This window comes from Artemia sp. Qi Xiang Cuo, chromosome 9, assembly GCF_049724085.1.
Source record: "Artemia sp. Qi Xiang Cuo chromosome 9, ASM4972408v1, whole genome shotgun sequence".
Taxonomy (NCBI): Eukaryota; Metazoa; Arthropoda; class Branchiopoda; order Anostraca; family Artemiidae; genus Artemia; species Artemia sp. Qi Xiang Cuo.
In genome coordinates, this window is record NC_142802.1 from 38,840,453 (window position 1) to 38,864,429 (window position 23,977).

At 35.6% G+C, this 23,977-nt stretch overlaps 1 protein-coding gene across 2 annotated transcripts in view; it reads right to left on the reverse strand.

The window, feature by feature from the left end:
* The window catches only part of beta'COP (coatomer subunit beta'), a 58,341-nt gene that overhangs the window by 28,696 nt on the left and 5,668 nt on the right, over window positions 1-23,977 (reverse strand). The window contains exons 2-5 of one of the 2 annotated variants that reach the window (XM_089094527.1): window positions 10,575-10,821; window positions 9,528-9,705; window positions 5,469-5,597; window positions 558-749 (exon numbers count right to left, since the gene is read on the reverse strand). In XM_089094527.1, the coding sequence (XP_088950653.1) occupies window positions 558-749; window positions 5,469-5,597; window positions 9,528-9,705; window positions 10,575-10,814 (739 nt within the window). In that variant the 5' untranslated portion in view covers window positions 10,815-10,821. Of the gene's footprint in view, window positions 1-557; window positions 750-5,468; window positions 5,598-9,527; window positions 9,706-10,574; window positions 10,832-23,977 lie in introns of both variants that reach the window. The other variant, XM_089094528.1, reaches the window with a different exon arrangement.

Genomic DNA, 23,977 nt, shown 5'->3' on the forward strand with positions numbered 1-23,977 from the left:
AGCGAAAGACAACAATTCTAATACCATCCCACAGTTAAGATTTAGCTCAATCCATTTACCGAACATTTTTTTTTAATTTGGTGTACATGGTCTTTTAGATTGAAAATGCATTTAGAAAAATAGAAAACTGATGAAAAACGACAATTTCTGATTTTTTTTTTTTTAAGCAAGTTTAAATCCTCTCGTAGGCAAAGTTTAAGAATAAAATTGTTGGTCGGTGAATAGATAGATCTGAAGCTAGTGAACACAATGTTTAAAGTATCATGTCTTTTTCGTGCTAATTACAGCTGCTGCCTTGTCGCAAAATCACTTGTTTCAAAGGGAACATATACTTTAATAAAAAGTTCTTACCCGTTATTTATACACCTATATATTTCTGTTTTAGTTACCAAGTCTGTCAATTCTCCTTTGTCTATTAAAGCAATAATATAACAACAGGTACCGGAAACTTTAAGAAAGTAACATTCCTCCATTTCTAGTAGCAATTTCCATTGGCTTCAAGTTTACCCTCCAATGAATCGTTTCCTTAGTTTACAAATAGAAAAAAAGAAGCTTACCAGTAATAATAATAGGCAATTCAGGATGAAAAGCGACAGCTGATATATTTTTTGTATGGCCATCTAAACTTTGAACACAACTTCGATTTTGATAGTCCCAAATTTTCACCAAGCGATCATCGGCACCAGAAATCAAATAGGGCTTCTCACCGGCGTGATAATAATCTAAACAGTTAATTCCATTCACATGACCTAAAAAATGGATGTCAAGGATTATAACATACTACCCAAAACCAAGGGGTGTATATCAAATTTCTATTATTTTTTTTTTTTTAAGTGGAACGGAAATTAGCTCTGTAAGCTTCTTATAGAAGCTACGTTTTTCGTAGCTTTAATTAACTCTGTGAAAATAACAGTGTGCGCAAAATAGCATGGCTTTATTTTAGTATTTATGATCCCTGGCTTAAACAGACAAATCTTAACTTTCCCGAGATTTTGCTTGGTGAGGGGGGGGGTAACTATCATGCCTTAAAAGCACTCTTTTAATGGCTCACTGATGATGAATCTCTCTCTTCCTCTCTGCATCTCCCTCTCATATAGCAAGACCAGCAAGACTCGCAAAGAGATTGGGAGTTTGCTCTCTCTTATTTCGCCTATATGCGGCAGTCGTAAAACTTTCACCAACGAACAAGGACAGGCGCTTGTCAAATACCTGCGAATTAAGTCCCGCATCTATCATAGACTATCACTGCTTGTGCTGCGTCAATTTTGTTGCAAATACACAACATCGAAGCAGATCAAAATTAGAGACTCGTCGCCTTATGGTGAGAAAAGTCTTGGGCAGGATTGGCGTCAGTGGCGTGTGCAGCGTTATCGCGTACTTATAATCCAACAAACTGAAGCTACCAGTCTCAGAAAGGCTGTCGTATTCAACCATTTTTAAGTTCAACACTTCTCCATTAATCTTCGAACTTTGTCAGATTGTTACAACTTTAGCCCAGAAAACATTTGGAATGTCTATGAAACAGAATTATTGACTTTCCACAATTCAGGCACTGTCAAAATGTTGATAAGGACCAAAAACAAATTGGAAAAATAACACCTGGCGAAAGAAATTAGAATATAACGCTTTGTGCATGTAGCAGTAGCATTGAAAATACGATTCCCCCTATGACGGTTTTTCCAGAAAGAAATGCCCTCACCTCCAACTAAGCGGCAATCCGTCAGACACCATTTGATTCGAAGGTGAAAAAGCTTCTGAAGGGATGACAGCCAAGCTATCAACGATCTGGATGGACCACGTCATGTGGAACCAACCAAACCTATTGTTCTTAGTTTGGGCAGTCACATTACCAAATATTTGAGCAAGCGGCTTCAGCTGGCTAAGGAAAACGGTGTTCCATTTTTTTTACCGTCACCCACATACGACAAATAAATCGTAGCTTCTAAATTTATGGGGTCTTTTTTACATTAAGCCGGAATACAATAAAGAAGCTGCACCATCTATGAGCCAAAAACAAGTACAATTTCTGGAAATTTTCCAAAACAAGGCATACTTAAGCGCAGACGTTTCCAACAAACCATAAGCACCGCTATCGTCTTTGTTCCGCTTTCAGGCTGACTCTGCCCTAAGGTCCGCAGCATCATGAACCAACCATAAGAGACTCGAATCCAAAACAGCTGGGTACTAAAACATCAGGTTCTGCTGAAGATAGTTGTTTTGAAATCAGGGATCCTTTGTCGTTACCGACTTAATTCCCTGGGAAACAGGAACTGCAAGTAAAAAGATAACAAACCCTAACGAATACTCCAGCCAAAATAAGAATTCGGCAAGAGGAAAAGAAATTAAAAAACAAAAAGAGTTAGAAATTATGAAACCAAAAATGACTAAAGCGAAAAAGACAAATTTCCAAGGAAGAAATTATTTTTTGAAGCAATCGAGTGTAATTGACTGCAGATTGTGATAGTTTCAATGACAAGAGTCTGCCCGTTGGCTATGTCGAGACTGATTCGAACTGTCTAAAAAAAATTATGGTCAGTGATTTCATTCTGCCCGAAACTGATGGGAAAAGAAGGTGGAAGAAGTTTTATTTTGCGTCAGTAATAAATATCAATTGTGATGATTTTAGCGTCCAATTTCTAAAAAAAAAACGTTTAATTTAGCAAGTTTATTTATTCAGAAGAACAGACTGTTATCGAAATCAAATCAACATAAAACTCAAGTGTTTGTCTCATGCAACGATTGTGTGGATTAAAGATAGTCAGAAAAACTGACCTTTGGTTTTCATCTTTCCGCATACAAAAAAAAAGTGACCTGACGGATCTGATATAAGTTATCTGTTTTGAGTTTATTTATACCCACAACTTATGACTAGTAAATGTAATCTTAAATGAGAGTGACCTTTTAAACCTTTTTAAAAATTTGTTTCAATGCTTAACAAATCAGTACCCGAAGAAGGAGGGTGGTGACAAAGCTGTACGGGGATGGTAGAGGCTCACCAAATGTGAACATGGTCATTTTTCTATGAATTACGGCTATAGCTAATTAGCTGCAGAAACAAGAATACTTCAATTGATGTTTTGAATTTGTAAGTACTTCCTGTTTCAAAACAGTGATCCTAGGTTGAAAACCACAGCAAAAAAAAATAATAATATTTTCTAAAAAAGCAACAAGTGTCTCTAAAGTATACGACTCTAATAATAACAATGTTGGTCAAAGAAGACAAAACTGGAAAATGCATTGACAAATGTCACGTTTGAAGATTACAGCTGACTTTTTCCCACTTCTGAGATAATGGCAAAAACCGTTTTCTAAGCTATTATCAGAGTGAGGATCAGCATATGAATCTAAATGAGGAAGATCGAAGTGAGACTGAACATGCTTTACCTTGCTTACCCTCCCTTTGAGAACAGCTTAGCAAATGATTTGTGTGTCTGCAGTGTGAAATGTCAAGTTAGACCTTAGGCGTGACAGTGATTGTTTGTTATTGTGCCAGTCTATTTAGGTCTATAAGGAGATATATTTTTTTCCGATGAACAATGCGTTTTACTTAGATTCACTGCATCATTAGAGTATAAAACCAATCACGAGGTTGTCACCTAAAGACAACTCGTTGAGTTAGGAAGACACTCGAGTTTCTTTTTGGGAGTGGTATATTTTTTTAAGCATTTGTGCTACGAAGCGTATTCTTGAAGGCAATTTCAAACTAAAAATGAAGCTACAATTATTCCAAAGAGCCTTTATTTGAAGTTTAGAAAAATTTCCGAATCCCATGAAAACCCACGAGATCATTATATTGTCAGCATCGTCTATTGTCTGTATTTTCGGTATTTGATACATATACATACATACATATAGGGTACATACGTTAAAAAATAACTAGAGGTACGTCACTTAAAATTTGCCAGTTACCCCCCCCCCCAATACAGTTGAATCACAGTTAAGTTCTCCGCCCATTATAATCAGCCTCGACAACCAACGTTATTTAATGATGCAAAAAAAATTTTACGTAATTGCAATTTTTATAAATTAAAAGCAAACCATGGAGGGCGAGAAACATTAAAAAGAAGAAAAAATTCGGATGCCTATGTCTAAAAATTTCATTTATAATAAAAAAACAACAAAACAGCAGCTACTGAGGATTGGAGAAAAATTTTGCCCCTGAAAACAAAATGAAGGAGAAAAGTCTTTTTGCGCTCCCAACCCTCAACCCTTTTAACAAAACTTTCTCTGAAGGTTTCAATTCGATTCCCAAGTAGTGAAACAAAACAGACTCGCCAAAACTACGCAATAAGCCTTTAAAATTTCAACGGAATATATTGTATTACGAGATGGACAAAGACTGGCTAGTCAGAGAATAGGTTAGTCGCCTATGGATGATGTTCTACAATTGTAACAGAGCTAAATTAACAGGCGTAGCAAATTATCATTTAGAGATTTTTTATTCGAATACCATATTCCAGTTTTTAAGGTGCATCTTAAAAAGAATTAAAAGAACGGTTCCGAAAAAAGCTTTTAGGGTTTAATTCAAACATATATGCCACCCTATAAACTCTACCGATTATATTTTACATAATACCGTATTCATTAAGAGCCTGGAGCGTAATGTAATTTCACAGAAAATTATAGAAAAACTTAAGGCTTCATTTAATTTTACGCTTATGTTTTTCAATATGGATGACAACAACCCATGAAATAAAAGTCAACCCAGAACCCAGTGGCGTAATTTCGTCAAAATCCTGTGGGAGGGGGGGGGAGGGCAAAGTTGGAGCCAATTTTCCCAAATGAAGTGAAAATGATAGGGAAAACTGAAAAATGAGTTACATATTACCCTAAAGGCAAAGATAAACTAAAGAAAACTGACCTGTTTCTCTGGATACTTGATGTATGCAGGCTTATTTTAATTTTGACAAGATTTATTTGCAGAAACTAAATTTCAGCTGGGGAAGGGGGGCAAACTGAGGTCAGGGGGAGGGGGTGTAAACTTGGGTCTGGAGGGGACAGTTGCCAAACCCCCCCTCCCCAGCCCCGTAGCGAATTATGCCACTGCCAGAGCCACAAAGTATATTGAGCTCTATCCACAGTACCACATGTCACGACTTTGACTTTGAATACAGCTCTCATATACAATGGCAAGATAAATAGTCAATCCTCCCAGTTCCCCGTCTTGGATGCCAGAAATTAAGATTTAAAAGTAGTTTACAGGACTTTTTTTCAAAAGTTTTCTAGAAAACAGAATACATTGAATGTTTTCACAACCGTTTAATCTTTTGTGATTTAAACCATATTCGAACTTAGATGCAGATGTCGATAAGTAATAGCAGCAAGGACACACACAGAGGATTTTCCGATAGGGCTAGGCTGATGTCTAAGAATAGGATATTTATTGTTAGGAAATGAGTTGTTGGTAAATTGAAATGAACTAAACGGAAACAATAATAGAAAAATAAATACAACAGCAACATGATTACCTTCAAGTGTGAAGTTTGGAATGGAGGACGCAAGTTGCCAAATTTTGATGGTCTTGTCCAACGACGCAGATGCAAATGTATTATTATCTTTGGGATTAAATACAATCTGCATAACATAATGTGAATGCCCTAAAATACAGAGAATATTCAAAATGTTATATACTTCAATAAAATTTTATGAAAATGGTTACTTTATAACTAAGATGATATTGAGGATATCAGAAGGTAGGCCTCCTCTCTCGGTCATCGACCGGTCTAGAATTCCATTAAGCAGGAGAAGGGCGTCTAATCAGAGCGCTGGTTACTTTTTATCTCCACAGATTGGTTTAAATGTAAGAGAAAAGCCCACAAAATTAAACTTCATCCAAGGCAGGGTTGATTGCACCCCCTTGGATTCTCAATTGACCTATATATTTTTAAGAAAACTTCAGATGCCACCAAAGTTTCACGTTTCTGGAAAAAAAAAGTATATTTTATACCTTCCAAAAGCAAAGACAAGCTCCTCTCCCCCGATCGATACGAATTGCTTCATGCAATGCTGTCCCAGCATGTCTGCTTTGAATATTTTCTTTCTATGTCCTAATATTAATGCTGGTCTGTTGGAGTTCACTAGTGTATGTTCAGTATATTTAATTTCTCACATTTCTATCACGTCTGCAGCCTACAATTCTAGAGCCATGTCGATACACTCTACAGTCACAATATTAATGTTTTTTCTTTTTTTTAACTTTGGTTCTACTATTAAAATTTGTTAACTCTATAAAAAAAAATATTTACTTTTGAAATTCTTCCTTTTTTTATTTATTCAATAGCTTTCTTTGTCAGATGACAACTTCAGACGACAATGAACCAAATATTTTTTTTCTTGATAGCCTATTGTAACAAACTATCAGACATGATATTCTTAGTACAGTTAGGAAACTAGCTGGTAAATTAGAGTCATTTCACTTCGAAGTTGTTTTACTTTGGGCTGGAATCCCTAGAGGTTTATTATATCCTTGTCGTCTCCAGACGCACTGAGCGATTCACGAACGTCGACATTCTGGCTATGGAAATATGCATACTTTAAAATAAGTCCCAGATCAAATCCAAAACCACTCATGCTTTCATGATGTACCTTAAGGTCAGTGTTTCAGCTCTCTAACTGCCCCCTAATTGGCAGTCTCTAAGTTCTATTTTTCATTCTTTCTTCTTCTTTTTTTTTCTGTAGGACATTTACAGCAACTTGCGCTACCAAAGCGGTTTCTAATAGCCTGATTCTAACAGATTTTCCAGGAAGTTCAGTTATATACACAGATTAAGAAAATGTGGTTAAATTAAGGAATGTATGATAATGCCTTGACAAGGATAGGCTGGGTATAAAAGGCGGATGCTGTTCCAGTGCTGTGAGATGGTTTGGGGTTTCGGTTTCGTTAGAAGCTTCTTCCTCTGTCCCTACCCCCGCAAAAGAAACCCTACTTGCGTGGCTTCATAGTGGTGTCAGGGTGGACCTGCCTCGACTTTGCGAAGACAGAATCGCGACAGCAAACAGCGCTACAGGGCGTCTTAAGGAGTGGCGCCCCTCAAGGAAATTATAACCTAGTCAACGACAAAATATTTGCACTGGATCCTGATCGGTGAATAATTCTTCTTTTTTTTTCTTTTTTTTTTCTTCTTTTTTTTTGGGCTGAAAAACCTCTTCCTAGCTAAGTTACCTGTTATAGGCTGCCTTCCCATAGCAAATAATATTTAAAGTTATGAATATATAATGAGGTGGAGTTAATAGGCTTGAGATTGATTGCACATGATTTAAACTCTTATTGATAGAAGAGCATCTCCAAAAGTCAAAAACCATGCAGTTTAGTAGAGAGAAGGGGGAGCATTAAAATATGAACTAAGGAGGTGCAAAGTGGAGGCCATAGATAAAATTGCTGAAGATCTGGAATGCAGCCACAAAACAGAATAGTAGAGTATTGTTCCGATCTGTTAAAAAATTGACAGGGAACACTCAATCTGGTCCTGTCCCAGTTTAAGAACGGGCAACAATTAATGATGAGAAAAGAGCTAAAGAGAGATGGGCAGAAAATTTTGAAAATATGCTAAACCGTGGAAACGTTACAGGAAAAGATATGAGATTGAATAAGTTTTTGACAATTTGGAAGTGAAGGATGATTTATTTTGTGAGGATGAATTAGTGACAGCACTAAAAAGAGAAAAAAATAACAAGGCCCCGGGTGCTGATGCTGAGGTAAATGAGCTTTTAAATATCGTGGTTGTGAAGTTAGAGATAAACTACAAAAGATTATGAATGTGGTTTCGGAGAAAGGGTATGTATCTAGCGATTTTAGGGAAACTTCAACTAAAACCCAGTGATAAGAGAGAATGTGACAGCTATAGAGGCATTAGCTTGGTCTATAAGGGAAGCAAATTACTTAGTATGATGATAGTTTTATGGTTTAGAGATGCTGTAGATACAGTTTTAAGAGAGGAATAGTGAGGTTTTAGGCAGAACCGTCATGCATTTGGGGGGAGGGGGGCTGGAAGGGGTGACCACAATTTTCTATTCGGTTAAATAAATCGCATGAAAATACTGACATGACATATACCCAAATTTAATCTTGGTCCGTAAATCCAGCGGTTTTACCGACTCGCGCAGTGATATTACGGATACTGCCAGAATTTTCCATTCGGCTAAATTAAGAACATGAAGATACTAACATGACATCTAACGAAATCTCAATCTAGGTCGGTAAATGCAGCAGTTTTACCGACTCGTGTCGTAACTTTACGGATGGTGCCGAATTTGTTCATTCGATTAAATAAAGAGCATGAAAATACTGACATGATGTGTACCCTAATCTCAATTTCCGTCGATAAATGTAGCGGTTGTACCGACTCGTGCAGTGTTTTTACGGACGGTACCACAATTTACGGACAAGAAAATAAAGACAATACATCTACCCAAGTCTCAATCTAGGTCGGTAAATCCAGCGGTTTTACTGACTGGAACAAATGTGCAAAAATCTCATTCGGTAACAACTAGTACCAGTTACTTGCAAGGCGGCAAGGTTGCGGTCACGTTTTTCAACAGGTTAAATTGTTAGTAGATTACGAGCTATGGGTTGTAAAGAGACCAAAGCCCATCGAAGGACCCACATGTCAGTTTCAAACTTCACAAATTACGTGAGTTGGATGATCGATCTCAAGTGCAAAGGAATAGATTAATGAAAAGAATTATAGACATGTCGGGTCTAAGAACGAATGAGTAAAAATAAAGTGTTGGGGTGCATAAATATATTCGACAAAGACTATCGTTAAATGTTCAATGCCATTTTTAACAAAAACAACGAGCCTAAATGGATTTTAGCTGCAGAGCAGGTTGTTTTTGATCGCGACCCCTTTGCCACATAAGCAATCAAAAGAATCAAACTGGCCGTACATTACTGCCGAAAAAAAATCTAGAAGTCTTAGAAAAGAAAGGCAGAGAGGTGCTTATGTTTTAAAGCTATGATCCTGCAAGCAATATGTCTGGTATTCGACAGGGTGTCCAGGAACACATATAAGCCAAACTGGGAAAACAAGTACGTTAAATTTAATCCATGACTCATAGAAAGAATTTCATTGTGGAACAAAATTGCAGCAACACCTCCACAATCCGGAAAATGTTTGAAATCTTACTAGAATTGTATGTCTTCTTTACTCGTCAAATGATACGAGTTATTGCTTACAAACGTACTCATGAGAGTATGTTTTGGTACCAGCAAATAAATTTGATATTCAGGAATCTGACATAATAATATTTTAATTCTACAAAATAAAAGAAAAACCAAATTTTGTAACGAAACAATCACCCTAGGTACCGGTTTCTCAGAACACAAAACTGACTCTATTGCTTTACAAATCCATAAATTTTACCGAACAAAATGTTTAACAATAAATTTATCAAAATATTAAAACTGTGGGTATTTGCTCCAACCAGCCCATTTTCAGGAGCAAAACCTCCCTTCCAGTTTACATATATAAATAGAATTGCAAACAATAATATTATAAGAGGTTTCAGAGCATGAGTTACAACAATACCTTCAAATACTTTCTGACACGCCCAACTTTTGTCCCAGTTCCACATTTTGATAGTCATATCATCACTTCCAGATAAAAGGATTGGTAGTGTTGGATGGACAGCAAGGCATCTTATGTAATCTTGGTGGGCATCAACAACATGCTGCCGTTCCAGTGTGTTGTAGTTAAAAACTGTAATCTACAAAAAGAAAAGAAAGTTTTATGGCAAATCTATATTTAAATCCAGACAAAATATGAAAGCATTCACCATACAGGTTTACAGGAGGAATAGGAAAAACCTTTAAGATGGGCCCAAAGGACCAGTCTTCGAATAATATATCAAATTCGGGCCTAAAAAAACACTTCATTTTCTGTATTGTTGCCAGCTTCATTTAGCAACTCCTGAGCAACTTTAATTTGCCACTGTTTTTCTTTAAAAGTCAACCATTTTGGCAAACTTTTTTTGACCAAAGACATCCAAAAAAAAATTCTGGAATGAGCCAATTAATATGTGACTCACCATTATCTTACTGTGATTCAGCAATCATTTAAAATCATTTCGTCTGTTTGCTCCACGTTTTATGGGTTATTGATGTGCTACGTCTTGAGTGCTTCAACATCTTCATGGTCTTCTTGGAAACACCTATACCACTTGTACAAAACTTGTTTTACTTATTACAGATTCACCCAAAGCAGCATTTCTACGACATTACCGGATTTTATCCCATTCTTAGAGTAAAATTTAATACAAGTTCTCTGATCCATTTTGTCAAGTAATAAATAATCACCAATGACATGAAATGCATTGCACCTTTCTCAAAGCTGACAACATACTAAACACATAATATGTCTAGCAATATAACAATATACACACACTTTTCAAACCTAATTTAAAGTTCCTACTATTATGGGACTTTTCATCATTTATTTCTTCCTACTTCTCTAAAAATTCCAAAATCTTTTGAATTCCTGGCTTAAAAATTCAATTTTTGTGCGATATTAGTTGCCCTCCAATCTCCCAAGTCAGACCCATGTGTACATGTGATGATAATGAAAAAAGTAACTTACTCTATAGTCATCTGAACCTGTGATAATCCAATTTTTCCTTGCAATAAATTTTCCAGCTCTGACAGGACTGGAGCACACTTCAAAGGTCTTAATTAACTGCTGGTTTTGATGATTCCAAACATGGATCTTTCCATTATATAATGAGACTAACATCCATGGTTCGGTTGGATGTAAATCAACACATTTCACCCTATCAGACCTTGCTGTCAGTGTACGCCTGATATCCAATTTCAATTGCATTTTAAGCCTGAAACAAACTTATAATAATTTTTTTAGTAACAAATATATTTGCAGTGATGGAGCAACTAATTACATTCAGAATCGGGAACTTTAAAAATTTGGCAACTTTTCACGAGACTTGAAATTCTGACACACATCAGAAGTTTTTGACAAAAAAAAAATTTATTTTATATTGATTAATTTCTCAAATAAGCCCATTAAATGGACTTAGGGCACTACTCTGCTTGAAGATACTCAGATTTTCTTATTGTATTATTGTCTTATTGTTTTAGTGGTGCAACTAGTTGCTTGCTATTTTTAGGTGTAGATCACTGAATAGACACACGGTACTAGCACGTTTAGGTTCAATTTTTAAAGGACTAGGTGAAAATGTGATTTTTGAAAGGATTGCTAAGAAAAGGGCAAAGTGTCAATATTGATGCTAGAAAACGTCACAAGGAATTTTCGAAATTATTCTGTTTTGCCAAGACACACACTTAACATTGCCATATCATATTTGGTAACCTATAGAGCAAAGAAATAAAATTCGCATTCTCAACATAGAAACATTATTAGAAATACCTAATGCATGTCCTGAAAGGTAAACATATAGCAAAGAGCTGTAGGATTGGACAAGGACAAGGCTTCAGATCTCCTTACTTTTTTATGTCTCTGAGCATGGGGATACTTTTTAGAAACAGATTGAGATTTGATGCTCACCATTTCAAAATTTACAATCACACTGCAACTGTTGCACTAACGAGCAAAATATTATATCATCTTAGTGAAATTTTTATTAGACAAACAACACAGGTTTGCTCGTGATCAAAGTGAAAGTTTTCAAATTTCATTGTAGTTGGTCCGTAAAATTAAGTTATTGTGTGACAATTATTAAATTAGTACTGTGATATTAAATAATTTTTCACTGATCATATAAGTTAATAAAAAACCAACATTGCACAGTTTTTCATACGTCTATATTATAACTACTACAAATAATTTATTTTGGAAATTACCAACAAGTGATTCAGACTGGTGTGATATTTGGCAGTTATCAACAATTTTCATTTTTTTATGGATATTGCTTGGTATACTGATGAACTCTACTTTGGAAAATTAGAAATTACATGGCAACACTGTTTACATAGAAGTAACATTTCTGGAATGCTGTTGCATTTACTTTTGAAAGGCAAATATATCCTAAATTTTAGTAGGCTGTGTGTCAAGTTTTCTTTATCTACACTCAAGTTATTCTGAAGTTACTGTTTGGATTCATTTTCAATCCAAGATAAAAAGAAAACAACCAAATTCTGACTTCTTTCTTATCAGCATATCTTCATTAAATGTTCTAATAAATATATTAGGGATATTTTTACATTATCCCTTTATTGCTACGTACTTGCATTTTGCTTGAATTATGAAATGAGTACAATTGAAGCTAATATCATAGTATTAGTTTTCACATGATCAAACTAAATATTGAAATTCGACTATTCAAAATAAAAACATGGTAGTCCAGAGCATCCACACCCCTTTTGACCAATAAAGTTTTCTTAATTTCTCAGTAAATAGTTGCTAGTCATCAAAATAAAATGAAAACCACTTCAATGTCAATTAAGAAGAAAATTCTTTGCCTCATTTTTGATGAGGCATCATTTGCCTCATTTTTGATGAGGCTTGACCTTTTGCCTTAACTCTAAAGTTGACTTAGTTGCGGACTTCACTGGTAACTACCAGGTACAACCGAAGTCAACATTTGTTTGTGGTATGATTTGTTCAGAAGCTAAATAAGTTGTTCTTGAACCAACATGCAAAGGTTCCAGCATCAATTTGAAAAAACAATCTACCATTAACCATGGATTTAATAATCAGGAAAAATTGATAAAATGTTAAAAAAAAAGTCTTGCTTCATCCACATTTAGGTAAAAGTGACCACATAGTAATTCTCTTCATTCTAAATATAGGAATCAAAACCTGGTACTAAAGAATATGAATATTGAAAACGTAATTGTCACTCATTCCAAGAGTTCCTATTGGATCAGGATATTCTTTTGTGCTTCCAATCTCAGCTGGATAGTCCTCATAGTTCTCTAGGGTTTCTTAGGAAAATTTTAACTGTCATAAAAAAAAAACCTTGGTTGCACAGGATATTGCAGAAGGCGAAACTCGCCCCAAGCAACTTTAGAAATACCTGAACACAGGCACTAGCTATTTCAATTTCCAATCGAATGAGCTGCTTTCCCTCAGGGCAAGGGTTATCAGTTATGCCCTGGGGGCATAAAAGGTTTTCATAGGAAGCATTGTTGTAGAAACTTCAAAAGCGGCTCATTCAACTGGAAACTTAAAATTTGTTGATACCCATTTTGTTCAATGTAGTTGAAAGTTTTGGAAATTAGGTCTTCAAGGATGACACCCCCCCCCATAGCCCTCAGGGCAAGGGTTGTAAATTATGCCCTGGCGGCATATAAAGTTTTATAGAGAGTGTTGTCATAGAAACTTCAAAAAGGGCTCATTCCATTGGAAATTGAAATGGCTAGTGACCTTTTAAATAGTCGAAAGTAATTTGAGGGCAACTAACCCCCCTCTCAGGCCCACCATTTTCCCAAACACATATAATTAAAATTTTGAGATAGCCATTTTTTTCAATGTAGTTCAAAAGTTCTTGAAATTATGTCTTTGAGGATGACAACCCCCCACAGCCCTAAGGGCAAGGGGTGTAAGTTATAACCTGAGGGCAGATGAGGTTTTTATAGAAAGTTTTGTCATAAAACTTCAAAAAGGGCTCATTCGATTGAAAATAGAAAGAGATAGTCCTTTTAATAGTTGAAAGTAATTGGAGGGCAACTTACCTCCCTCTCATGCCTGCCATTTCCCCAAACACATCCAACCAAAATTTTGAGATTAATTTTGTTCAATGTAGTTAAAAGTTCTGGAAATTAGGTCTTTTAGGATGACAACCCCCTCAGAACCCTCAGGGCAAGGGTTGTAATTTATACCCTGGAGATATATATGGTTTTTATAGAAAATATTGTTATAGAAACCTCAAAAAGGGCTCATTCGATTGGAAATTGAAGAGCCCTTTTTGATAGTCGAAAGTTAATGTAGAGTAACTAACCCCCCTCTCACGCCCACCATTTCCCCAAACACATTCAATGAAAATTTTGAGATAGGCAGTTTGTTCAACGTAGTTGAAAGTTCTAATTATTTTGAGGATGACAAACCCACCTCCCCCACAGACCTCAGAGCAAGAGTTGTAAGTTATGCCCTGGGGGCATATATGGTTTTTATAGGAAGCATTTTTGTAGAAACTTAAAAAAAGTCTCATTTGATTGAAAATTGAAAGGGCTAGTGCCCTTTTTAATAGTCAAAGTGATTGGAGGGGAACTAACCCCCCTCTCATGCTCACCATTCCTCCAAACACATCCAATTAAAATTTTGAGATAGCAATTTTGTTCAACACAGATGAAAGTTCTGGAAATTAGGTCTTTGAGGATGACAATCCCCCCCAGAGCCCTCATTGCTAAGGCTGTACGTTATGCCCTGGGGGCATACAAGTTTTTTTTATAGAATATGTTGAATAGGCTACTCAAAATTAATTGGAGGGCAAAAAACCTCCCTCTCACACCCACCATTTCCCCAAACACATCCAATCAAAATTTTGAGATAGCCATTTTTTTCAATGTAGTTGAAAGTTCTGAATATTATGTCTTTGATGATGATAAACTCCACACATCCCTTAGGGCAAGGGTTGTAAGTTATGCCCTGGAGTCATATAAGGTTTTTTTATAGAGTGTTGTAATAGAAACTTTGAAAATTTCGAAGGGCTAGTGCCCCTTTTATTATTCAAAAGTGATTGGAGGAAAACTAACACCTCTCACACGCCCACCATTTCCCCAGAAAAATCCAATAATAAAATTTGGCATAGCCATTTTGTTCAACATAGTTGCAAATTCCGGAAATTATGTCTTTGAGGATGACACTCCCCACACAGCCCACAGCGCAAGGGTTGTAAGTTATGCCCTGGGGGCATATAAGGTTTTTATAGAAAGTTTTGTTGTAGAAACTTCAAAAGGGGCTCATTCGATTGGAAATTGAAAGGGCTAGTGCCCTTTTTCATAGGTGAAAGTGAATGGAGAGCAACTAACCCCCCTCTCACACCCACCATTTCCCAAACACATTTGATCAAAATTTTGAGATAGCCATTTTGTTCAACGTAGTTGAAAGTTCTATAAATTATGATTTTGAGGATGGCAAACTCCCCCCAAACCCCTAAGGGCAAGGGCAGTAAGTTATGCCCTGGGGGCATATAAGGTTTTAATAGAAAGCGTTTTTATAGAGACTTCAAAAAGGGCTCATTCAATTGGAAATTGAAAGGGCTAGTGCCCTTTTTAACAGTCGAAAGTGATTGGGATGGCAACTGGCCCCCCTTTCAAGCTCACCATTTCCCCAAACACATCCAATCCAAATTTTGAGATAGCCATTTTGTTCAACGTAGATGAAAGTTCTGGAAATTAGGGCTTGGAAATTAGGTCATTCAATTGGAAAATAAAAGGGCTACTGCCCTTTTTAATAGGCTAGTCGAAACTGATTGGAGGGCAACTAACCTCCCTCTCACGCCCGCCCTTTCCCCAAACACATCAAATCAAAATTTTGAGATAGCCATTCTTTCAACGTGGTTGAAAGTTCTGGATATTATTACTTTGAGGATGATCAACCCCCCCCCCCCACAACCCTTAGGTCAAGGGTTGTAAGTTATGCCCTGGAGGCATATAAGGTTTTTTATAGAGCATTGTAATAGAAACTTTGAAAACTTCGAAGGCTAGTGTCCTTTTTAATATTCAAAAGTGATTGGAGGAAAACTAACACCCCTACCCCACCAACCTTCCCCTGAAAAATCCAATAAAAATTTTGAGATAGACATTTTGTTCAACGTAGTTGAAAATTCCGGAAATTATGTCTTTGAGGATGACACTCCCCCCACAGCCCTCAGTGCAAGGGTTGTAAATCATGCCCTGGGCGCATATAAGGTTTTATAGCAAGCGTTCTTGTAGAAACTTTAAAAAGGGCTCATTTGATTGGAAATTGAAAGCGCTAGTGCCCTATTTAATAGTCGAAAGTGATTGGGGGGCAACCAACACATCTCTCAAGTCTACCATTTCCCCAACCACATCCAATCAAAATTTTGAGATAGACATTTTGTTCAACGGATTTGAAAGTTCTGGAAATTAGGTCTTTGCCAGTGTTGTTGTAGAAACTTCAAAAAGGACTCACTCAACTGGGAATTGATAGGGCTAGTGCCCTTATTAATAGTCAAAAGCGATCGGAGGGCAAATGCCACCCTATAACCATCATTTCCCCAAACAATTCTGATCAACATTTTGATATAGCAATTTTGTTGCACATAGTTGAAGGGTCTGGAAATTATGTTTTTGAGTATGACAACCCCCAACAGCCCTCAGGGCTAAGGTTGCAAGCTATGCCCTGCGGGCATATAATGGCATATAGAAAGTGCTGCTGTTAAAACTTAAAAAGGGCTCTTTTGATTGGAAATTGAGAGGGCTATTCCCCTTTTTAATACTCGAAAGTAATCAGAGGGGGAATTCCCCCCCCCCCAAACGCCCATCATTTCCCCAAACATTTCCGATCGACATTTTGATATGGCCATTTTGTTCAATGTAGTTGAAAGGTCTGGAAATTATGTCTATGAGGATGACAACCCTCCCCCCATAGCCCTCATGACAAGGGTTGTAAGTTATGCCCTTTGGGCATATAACGTTTTTATAGAATGTTTTGTTGTAGAAGCTTCAAAAAGGGTTCATTCAATTGGAAATTGACAGGACTAGTCCCTTTTTATTAGTCAAAAGTGATCAGAGGGCAAATGTCTCCCTCCACGCCTATTGTTTCCCCAAACATTTCCAATCAAAATTTTGGAATAGCAATTTTTTTAGCCTATACGAAAGGTCTAGAAATTATGTCTTTGAGGATAACAAATCCCCCAAGCCCTCAGGGCAAGGGTTGTAAGTTGTGCCCTGGGGACATATAGGGTTTTTTATAGAAAGTGTGGTTATATAAACTACAAATGTGGCTCATTGGATTGGTAATCAGACGCTCTAGTGCTCTTTTTAAAAGTCAAAGTGATCAGAGGGCAGCTACCCACTCGCTCCTACACACACGTCATATTGTCCTGAAATGTGTAACAGAAATTTTGAGATAGCCATTCTATTCAAAATAGTCTAAATATCATATAACAAGATTTTTTGGGTTGAAACAAACCCCAGAGATTAGGGACAAGGGTTTTAAGTTATTCCCAGGGGGTATTAAAGGTTTTTATGGAAGGGATTGTTGTTTAACTTCAGAAGAGGCTCAGTCTTTTTCCCTGAAAAAGACTATGTCAGTAATAAAATGAACAGAAATCAATCAAATAAATTTTTGCACAAAATAAGTTTTTCCAAAAAAAGTAAATAGCTCCATTGACTAAACAATTAAAAGGAATATAATCAATTATTCTACCAAAGATGCAATTATCAGACATAAGTATTAATTAGTAAATGAAACCCAAAATAAATACACATTGAAATCAGTCAAACTCAAAACGAGTAGAAATTAATCTGAGTAGGGTTCTAAACCCTATGCTTTCTAAAAGCCAGAATATAATTTGTACTCGACTAAAAAAAAAAACTTTTAAATGTTTTCACTTATAATTTTAAGAAAACAAATTAATTAAGATTTTAAGGAATAAATATCAGCATATGTATATTAAACTGACGCTGACTATTTTTTTCAGAAGATTCATTTGAATTTTTTTCAGTGAAGTACAAGTTATATCCAGGCCTTAAGAAAACATAGTGCTTAGAGACTTGCTCAGATTAACTTCTGCTCATTTTGAGTTTGACTTATTTTAGTTTCTGTTTGTTTTGGGTTTCATTTATTTATTAATACTGACTTGTGGTAGTTGTATGCTTGGTAGATTATTTCATTCTATTTTTGTTCATTTTGTTTAATGGACTTCTTTACTTTTTTTTGGAAAAAACTTATTTTGTGCCAAAAAATTTTTTGATTAATATTTAATAAAGGAGGAATGTGGTCCTGGAAATGACCCAAAAACTGGGAAAAGCAACACCTGCTTGGTGATAACTTACATAAGATCCATTTATATCACAGATGAGAACACCACCAACTGGAAAATTAAAATAGAACCAAACATTTTGTTAAAATTTCTACCATGTCACTGGTTTTTTTTTCCTATTAGCGTGCTTGTTATAAAGCTGTTGAAGAAAAAAAAATTCTTGGACCACGCTGCCTTTCCATTACAAATTTAAACAAATGAAAATACAAAGAAAAAATTAAAATTTTAAACAAAGATAGTGGACAAAAAAAAAACAGCTTCTAACAATAACAAAAAATCTAAATATTTTGGCTTCAGATCTGGAAGCCTTTATCAAAGGAAAACAAAAATAAAAGAATAGCAACTAACCAAAGCAAAACACGAAAAATAAAAAACAGAGATAACCAAACAAGCACAAAACAATAGAGAAAGACAAAAAGAAAAATCACATTTGAATAATAATCCAAAAACACATCACAAAGGACAAGACCAGGATGTCTGCTACTTTAGACATGCACATCTCAAATAATAATCTAGATGTATCTACTTAAACCAAAATCCAAGATCACATAACAAAGCACAAGACCAAGACACCTATTATTGTAAATGTGTGTGTCTCAAATTATCTTCTGAATGGGACCATTTAAATAAAAATCCAAAAACATATCATAAAGCACAAGACCAGGATGTCTGCTATTGACTATGCCAGTGGTTCTCAAACTAATTTAAACACCATACCCTTTTACCAACAAAACCTTTTAGGTACCCCTTCTTAGTTATTGGTACTAAGTAGACTATAGCTAAAATATAAGTAAAATTCCCAGCCCTAGAGTTAAAGGGTTGTTTTATTTTTTTTTTGTGTTGGTTGGCTGTGTACTCCCTAAAAATTTTTGTGTACCCCCAAGGGGTACATGTACCACAGTTTAAGAATCACTGGACTATGCTATTGCTGTTGACATACATGTCTCAGATCTAATTAGAGGCATACACATTTGCAATTGCAGATGTTTTGGTCTTGTGCTTTGTTATATGATCTTGGATTTTGATTTAAGTAGTCCCATTCAGAAGATTATTTGAGACATATGCATTTACAAGACAACCTGGTCTTGTGCTTTGTACAAGACCAAACACAGTACATGGCCACAATATTTTGATTGTTTTTAATAACTGTATTTTTTGAAAATATTATAATTTTTTTTATAAATTTTCATTTTTTTAACTAAATTAAACGGCAGTGTGGTCTAAGAAATGATTGCCCTTCAACAACTTTACAACAATTACACTAATAGGAAAAAAACAGTGAGAAGGTGAAAATATTTAACAAAATGTTTGGTTCTATTTTTTATTTTCCAGTTGGTGGTATTCTTATCTGTGATGCAAGTTGATTTTATGTAAGTTAGCACTACGTTTGCATTGTTTTTGGTACTGGACCACATTCCTCCCTTATTGAAGCTGGGAATAGATACCAGAGAAATATTAAAAATATCAGCCCATGCTCCAAACCCGATTTTGGAATTATTAAAGAATTTGTTCCATGCTTTAACCCTGATTCTGAAATTCAAACAAAAAGACAGATCCACCCAATAGTCACAAGCCAGTAGGGTTGATCTCACAGACATTGCCTCTACCTCAGAGCTGACAAACAACTGAGCCAAAACTCCACCAGGTGCCCTGGTTGCTTGGAACAGAACCACCCATTGAAACTCATTGCAGACTTGCTTGTGATCAAAAGTCCCCTCAAAAGTTCTGCAACTATCAGCTTAACTGTAGAAGAAGGGAGATCCAATGTTGGGACTTAGTTAAACCTCCACAAATACTTGTTGTCTGCATGCTTATTGCATTGTATTATATGTATTGCTTTGCCTTTTTACTTATTGACTTATTTTATAGGTATTTGGGTTTCCTATATAAAGAAAAATCAGAAGAATTGTTCAGATAGTGGGTTTATTATATTATAGTATTGCAGGAAAAGTAGAATACAGGAAATGCTAATGGCCAATTTTTAGCAAAATATAGATTGACAAGTTTCAAAAGACCTATATTCAAAGGACCTCAGGAAACATTTATAAGCCCCTCCCCCCCTCCATCACAGAATTGACTACACCCCTCCCCCTAGACAAGATGCTGTCTACACCCATGGGTTTCAGGCTAATTTTTGTTTTAGTCCATACAAATTTGTTTTAAAAATGACAACCACTAAGACTAAGGAAAATATTAATTACTATTCTTGAATCATCTGCAAATAGCATTTTTTTTTTCTCACTAGACAGATTTTTTTAAACTTTTGGTTGCTATTGACTTTTTTACCTTTTGAGGCTGCATTAATGGCTCCAACTGGAATTTCCCCCAGGAAAAATTATTTGAACTACAAAAGAGCATAAGAAAAACCATCAAGTGATGTATTAACTTTTATCCTAGCTAAATTACATTGAATTTTGCAAATTTACCTATATTTTGATTACAGCTCCACTATTCTTTACCCAAATAAATAGCCCAAATTATATATGTCTCTCTTGTTTCCACCCATGTATCCACAACTGTGACAAAACAAGAACCAGAAAAACAAGTGATGGGTGGTGGAATGCATGGGAAATATATGATTTTGGCTATATATTTGCACATTGGGGGGTTAGGGGTAAAGTGGAGCTGCAGTCAAAATGTGTTGGTAACAATTGTTGGCAAATTTGGGGCAGTTTATATTACTGACCTGCAAATAAGGTGAACATTCTACTTGATGCTGTTTTTATGCTCTTTCTGAATATAACAATTTTTTTACTCAGAAATTCAATTTGTAACCTTTTCTGGACACTCTAAGATTATACCTTGTTCTTTTATTTTAGATACTACTAACCACAGTTCATATAATTATCCAGTAAGCTTATCACAGATCATTTCTGGTCTTCGTTCTTGGTGCGAACAAAAAGCTCCTCCCACTTCATCGTGCAGTTATTAATAGCAGGTTTCCACTTGTTTCCGATTGCTTCGCGTAAAGTGCATTATTTGTAATAGCAGGTTTCCACTTGTTTCCGATTGTTTCGCGTCTGACTTGTCTACCCGTGAAAAGATCTGACGCCGCTTATGTTTCTATGTTCTCTGGAGCACTTGCACCCCGGTCCGGGTTTTTATAATGGGTGAGATAGGGAATTATCATACTGGATAATTATATGAACTGTGCTACTAACATACTGCTGCTAGAATCACTCTTGTTTAAACAGGTTTACCCTTAAATTGAATCAGCTGTGATGAAATCAAGGACCAGAAAACACACAGGAAATATAAAATTTGGGCTATATACACATATTTGCACATGAGGGAGGGGGGTAAAGTATAGTGAAGCTGCAGTTGAAATGTATAACTATAATTATTCTGCATATATTGAAGTAAGAATTGTTGTTTCTAACCCTTCTATATAGCCAAAAATGAGAAAAAAAGATATCATCTTTGAAGGTGTGTAATGGGGTTAAGGTTGAATTTCTGAGTAAGCAATTGTTATATTTAGAAAGGGCATAAAAAAAAGGCATTGAGAGGTATGCTCACCTTATTTGTACGTCAGTAATTTAAAATGTCCCAAATTTACCCCATTAATCTGCATGTTATGAAGTAAGAATTGTTTTCTTAACATGATTTAAGTAAAATTCTACTTTTTGCTATGTTGAAATGTAGTTGAGTTGGTTGAATGAAACTTTCAGTAATGAGTCCAGGGCCAAAAATATACTCTGGAAATGTATAGCCAAAGTGGTATGTCAATCCTTTCTAATTTCTGTCACTTAGAAATTTGTCTACTTGACAAGTTTATGTCTACTGGAATTTTGACAAAACAACATTATGCCTTAATTTTCTGTTTCTAATCTCTTTTTCTTTGGCTTTAGTTTTAAAAATGTGATTCCTATTATTTCAGTGAATTTTAAGCTGTATGAATGTTTTTTTCCAAAACTTATGAAATATATTTTCAGATCTTAGAAACCTATTAAATTGGGATTGAGCAAAGATGTGAAGCTCAGAATAATTTCCATGTAGCCTAGGCCTACTTTATTTTGTGCAATTCCACTTTAGCTACTTCTGGCTATCTTGGAAAGGGGTGAGGTTAAGAAAATGAAACTTTCAGGGATAGGTCTACATGCTAAAGTGTGTCCCAGGAAGGTATTTTGGAGTACTTACCTCCACTCCTTCTTCCTCTAGAGGGTCCAGAAATTTGCCCACATGAAATTTGCTTATTGAAATTTTGATAAAACAACACTTTACCTTAATTTTCCGTTATAAGTTTCTTTTTCTCTGGCTTTAGTTCTGAAAATGCAATTTCTGTGATTTGAGTAGAATTTTAAGTCATATTACCTTAATTTGCACTTTGGAGCAAATTAATATATCAGTGGGTTTTTTTTCAAATGTAGGAAATAAGAATAAGATCTACTTTGCAAGGTTTTACCTTTGTATCACAAACATTCTTAAAGGTTAGTACCCTCTAGAGGAGGAAGGAGTGGAAGTAGGGGTGAAATTCTACTTTAGCTACTTTTGGCTATCATGGAAAGGGGTTAAATTAGGAAAATAAAACTTTCAGGGATGGGTCTAGGCTGAAGTATAGGTACTTCTTTAGTATCTGGGCAACATGCAATAAGTGAAGTGTGGTTAATGCTAATTAAATAAAACAAAGTATGATAAAAAAGTATAACAGCTTAGAAACAAATTTGGGCTATTTACTTACACATTAAGGGTGGTGGGGGTAAAGGACAGCATATGTTAAATACATAATTTAACCTACCCTAGGTACGTTTTTTTGTCCCTTTAACCCCAAAAAACTAAGTTTAAATCTTTGTCATGGAGTGATGAATACCTCACTAGGCAGTGGAAACCTGTTTTTCATATAGCATCTTTGAGATTCTATATGTGGCTCTTCTTGCATGTTGCCCAGATTCTAAACAAGTACCTAAGTATGTCCCAGGAAGGGATTTTGAAGTACCTACCTCTACTCCTTCTCTCTCGAGAAGGTCCTGAAATTTGCCTACATGACAGGTATATACCTATTGAAATTTTGACAAAACAACATTTTACCATATTTTCAGTTAGCTATCAGTTTCTTTTTCTCTGGCTTTAGTTTTAAAAATGTAATTCCTGTTATTTGAGTAGAAGCCATATCAATGTTTTTTCTTCAAATTTAGGAAATATATTTGGGATATCCACTCTTTGACTATTAGAAAAAATTAGTTTATAAGCTTATATAAACTGGTACTATCCAATCTCCTTATAATTAAAAATATTTTTGACATCTAGTTGGAAACTTTTGCCCATCCTTATAAGAGAAATCTATATTTGCCACCTAGTTGACAAGAAGCATTTCCCCAGCAAAACTTTTATTTTCCAACCACTTGACTAACAACTTCTCACAAGCAACACTTAAATTTGCCAACTAGCTGGAAAGAAACATTGCCCAAGAAAACAATTTATTTTCCAACTAGTTGACTAATAACTTCTCCCCAGCAATACTTAAGTTTGCCAACTAGCTGGAAACAAACATTGCCACAGAAAACAATTCATTCTCTAACTAGTTGACTAGTAGGCCTAACTTCTCTCCTACAAAACTTTAATTTCAGTTTAGCAGCATTTCTAAAAAAACATGGCAGGCTAATAAAATAAAAATAACAATTTTCTTATTTCAAGCTCTATTTCAATATATTAGTTGTTATCCTGACAACAAAGCAACCCTCCCTCCCTGATGATCCCATAAATATATACAAAACTAAAAGAAAATTCCAAAAAGGGGGTGACAATTTCCTAGATGTTTTCCATAGAAATTACCTACAGATTGTTCTGGGTACCTGGATGAATGACCATATTTCAAACGGTAGGCTGTACAAGAAATGTGATTTAATCCTGCTTTCTAGGGCTATAATGAAAGAAAGGTTGAGATGGCTAGGGCACATTCTGCAGATAAAGGATGACAAATTGCCAAAGGTTTTCTTTTTTGGCCAACTGTCTAGGGCTAAAAGGGAAGCAAGTTGTCTTTGTCTGGGGTGAGAGGATGTCATAAAGAAAGATTTAAAGGAAATGGGAACTTCCTGGGAGGGGAGAAGTTACTAGTCCAAAA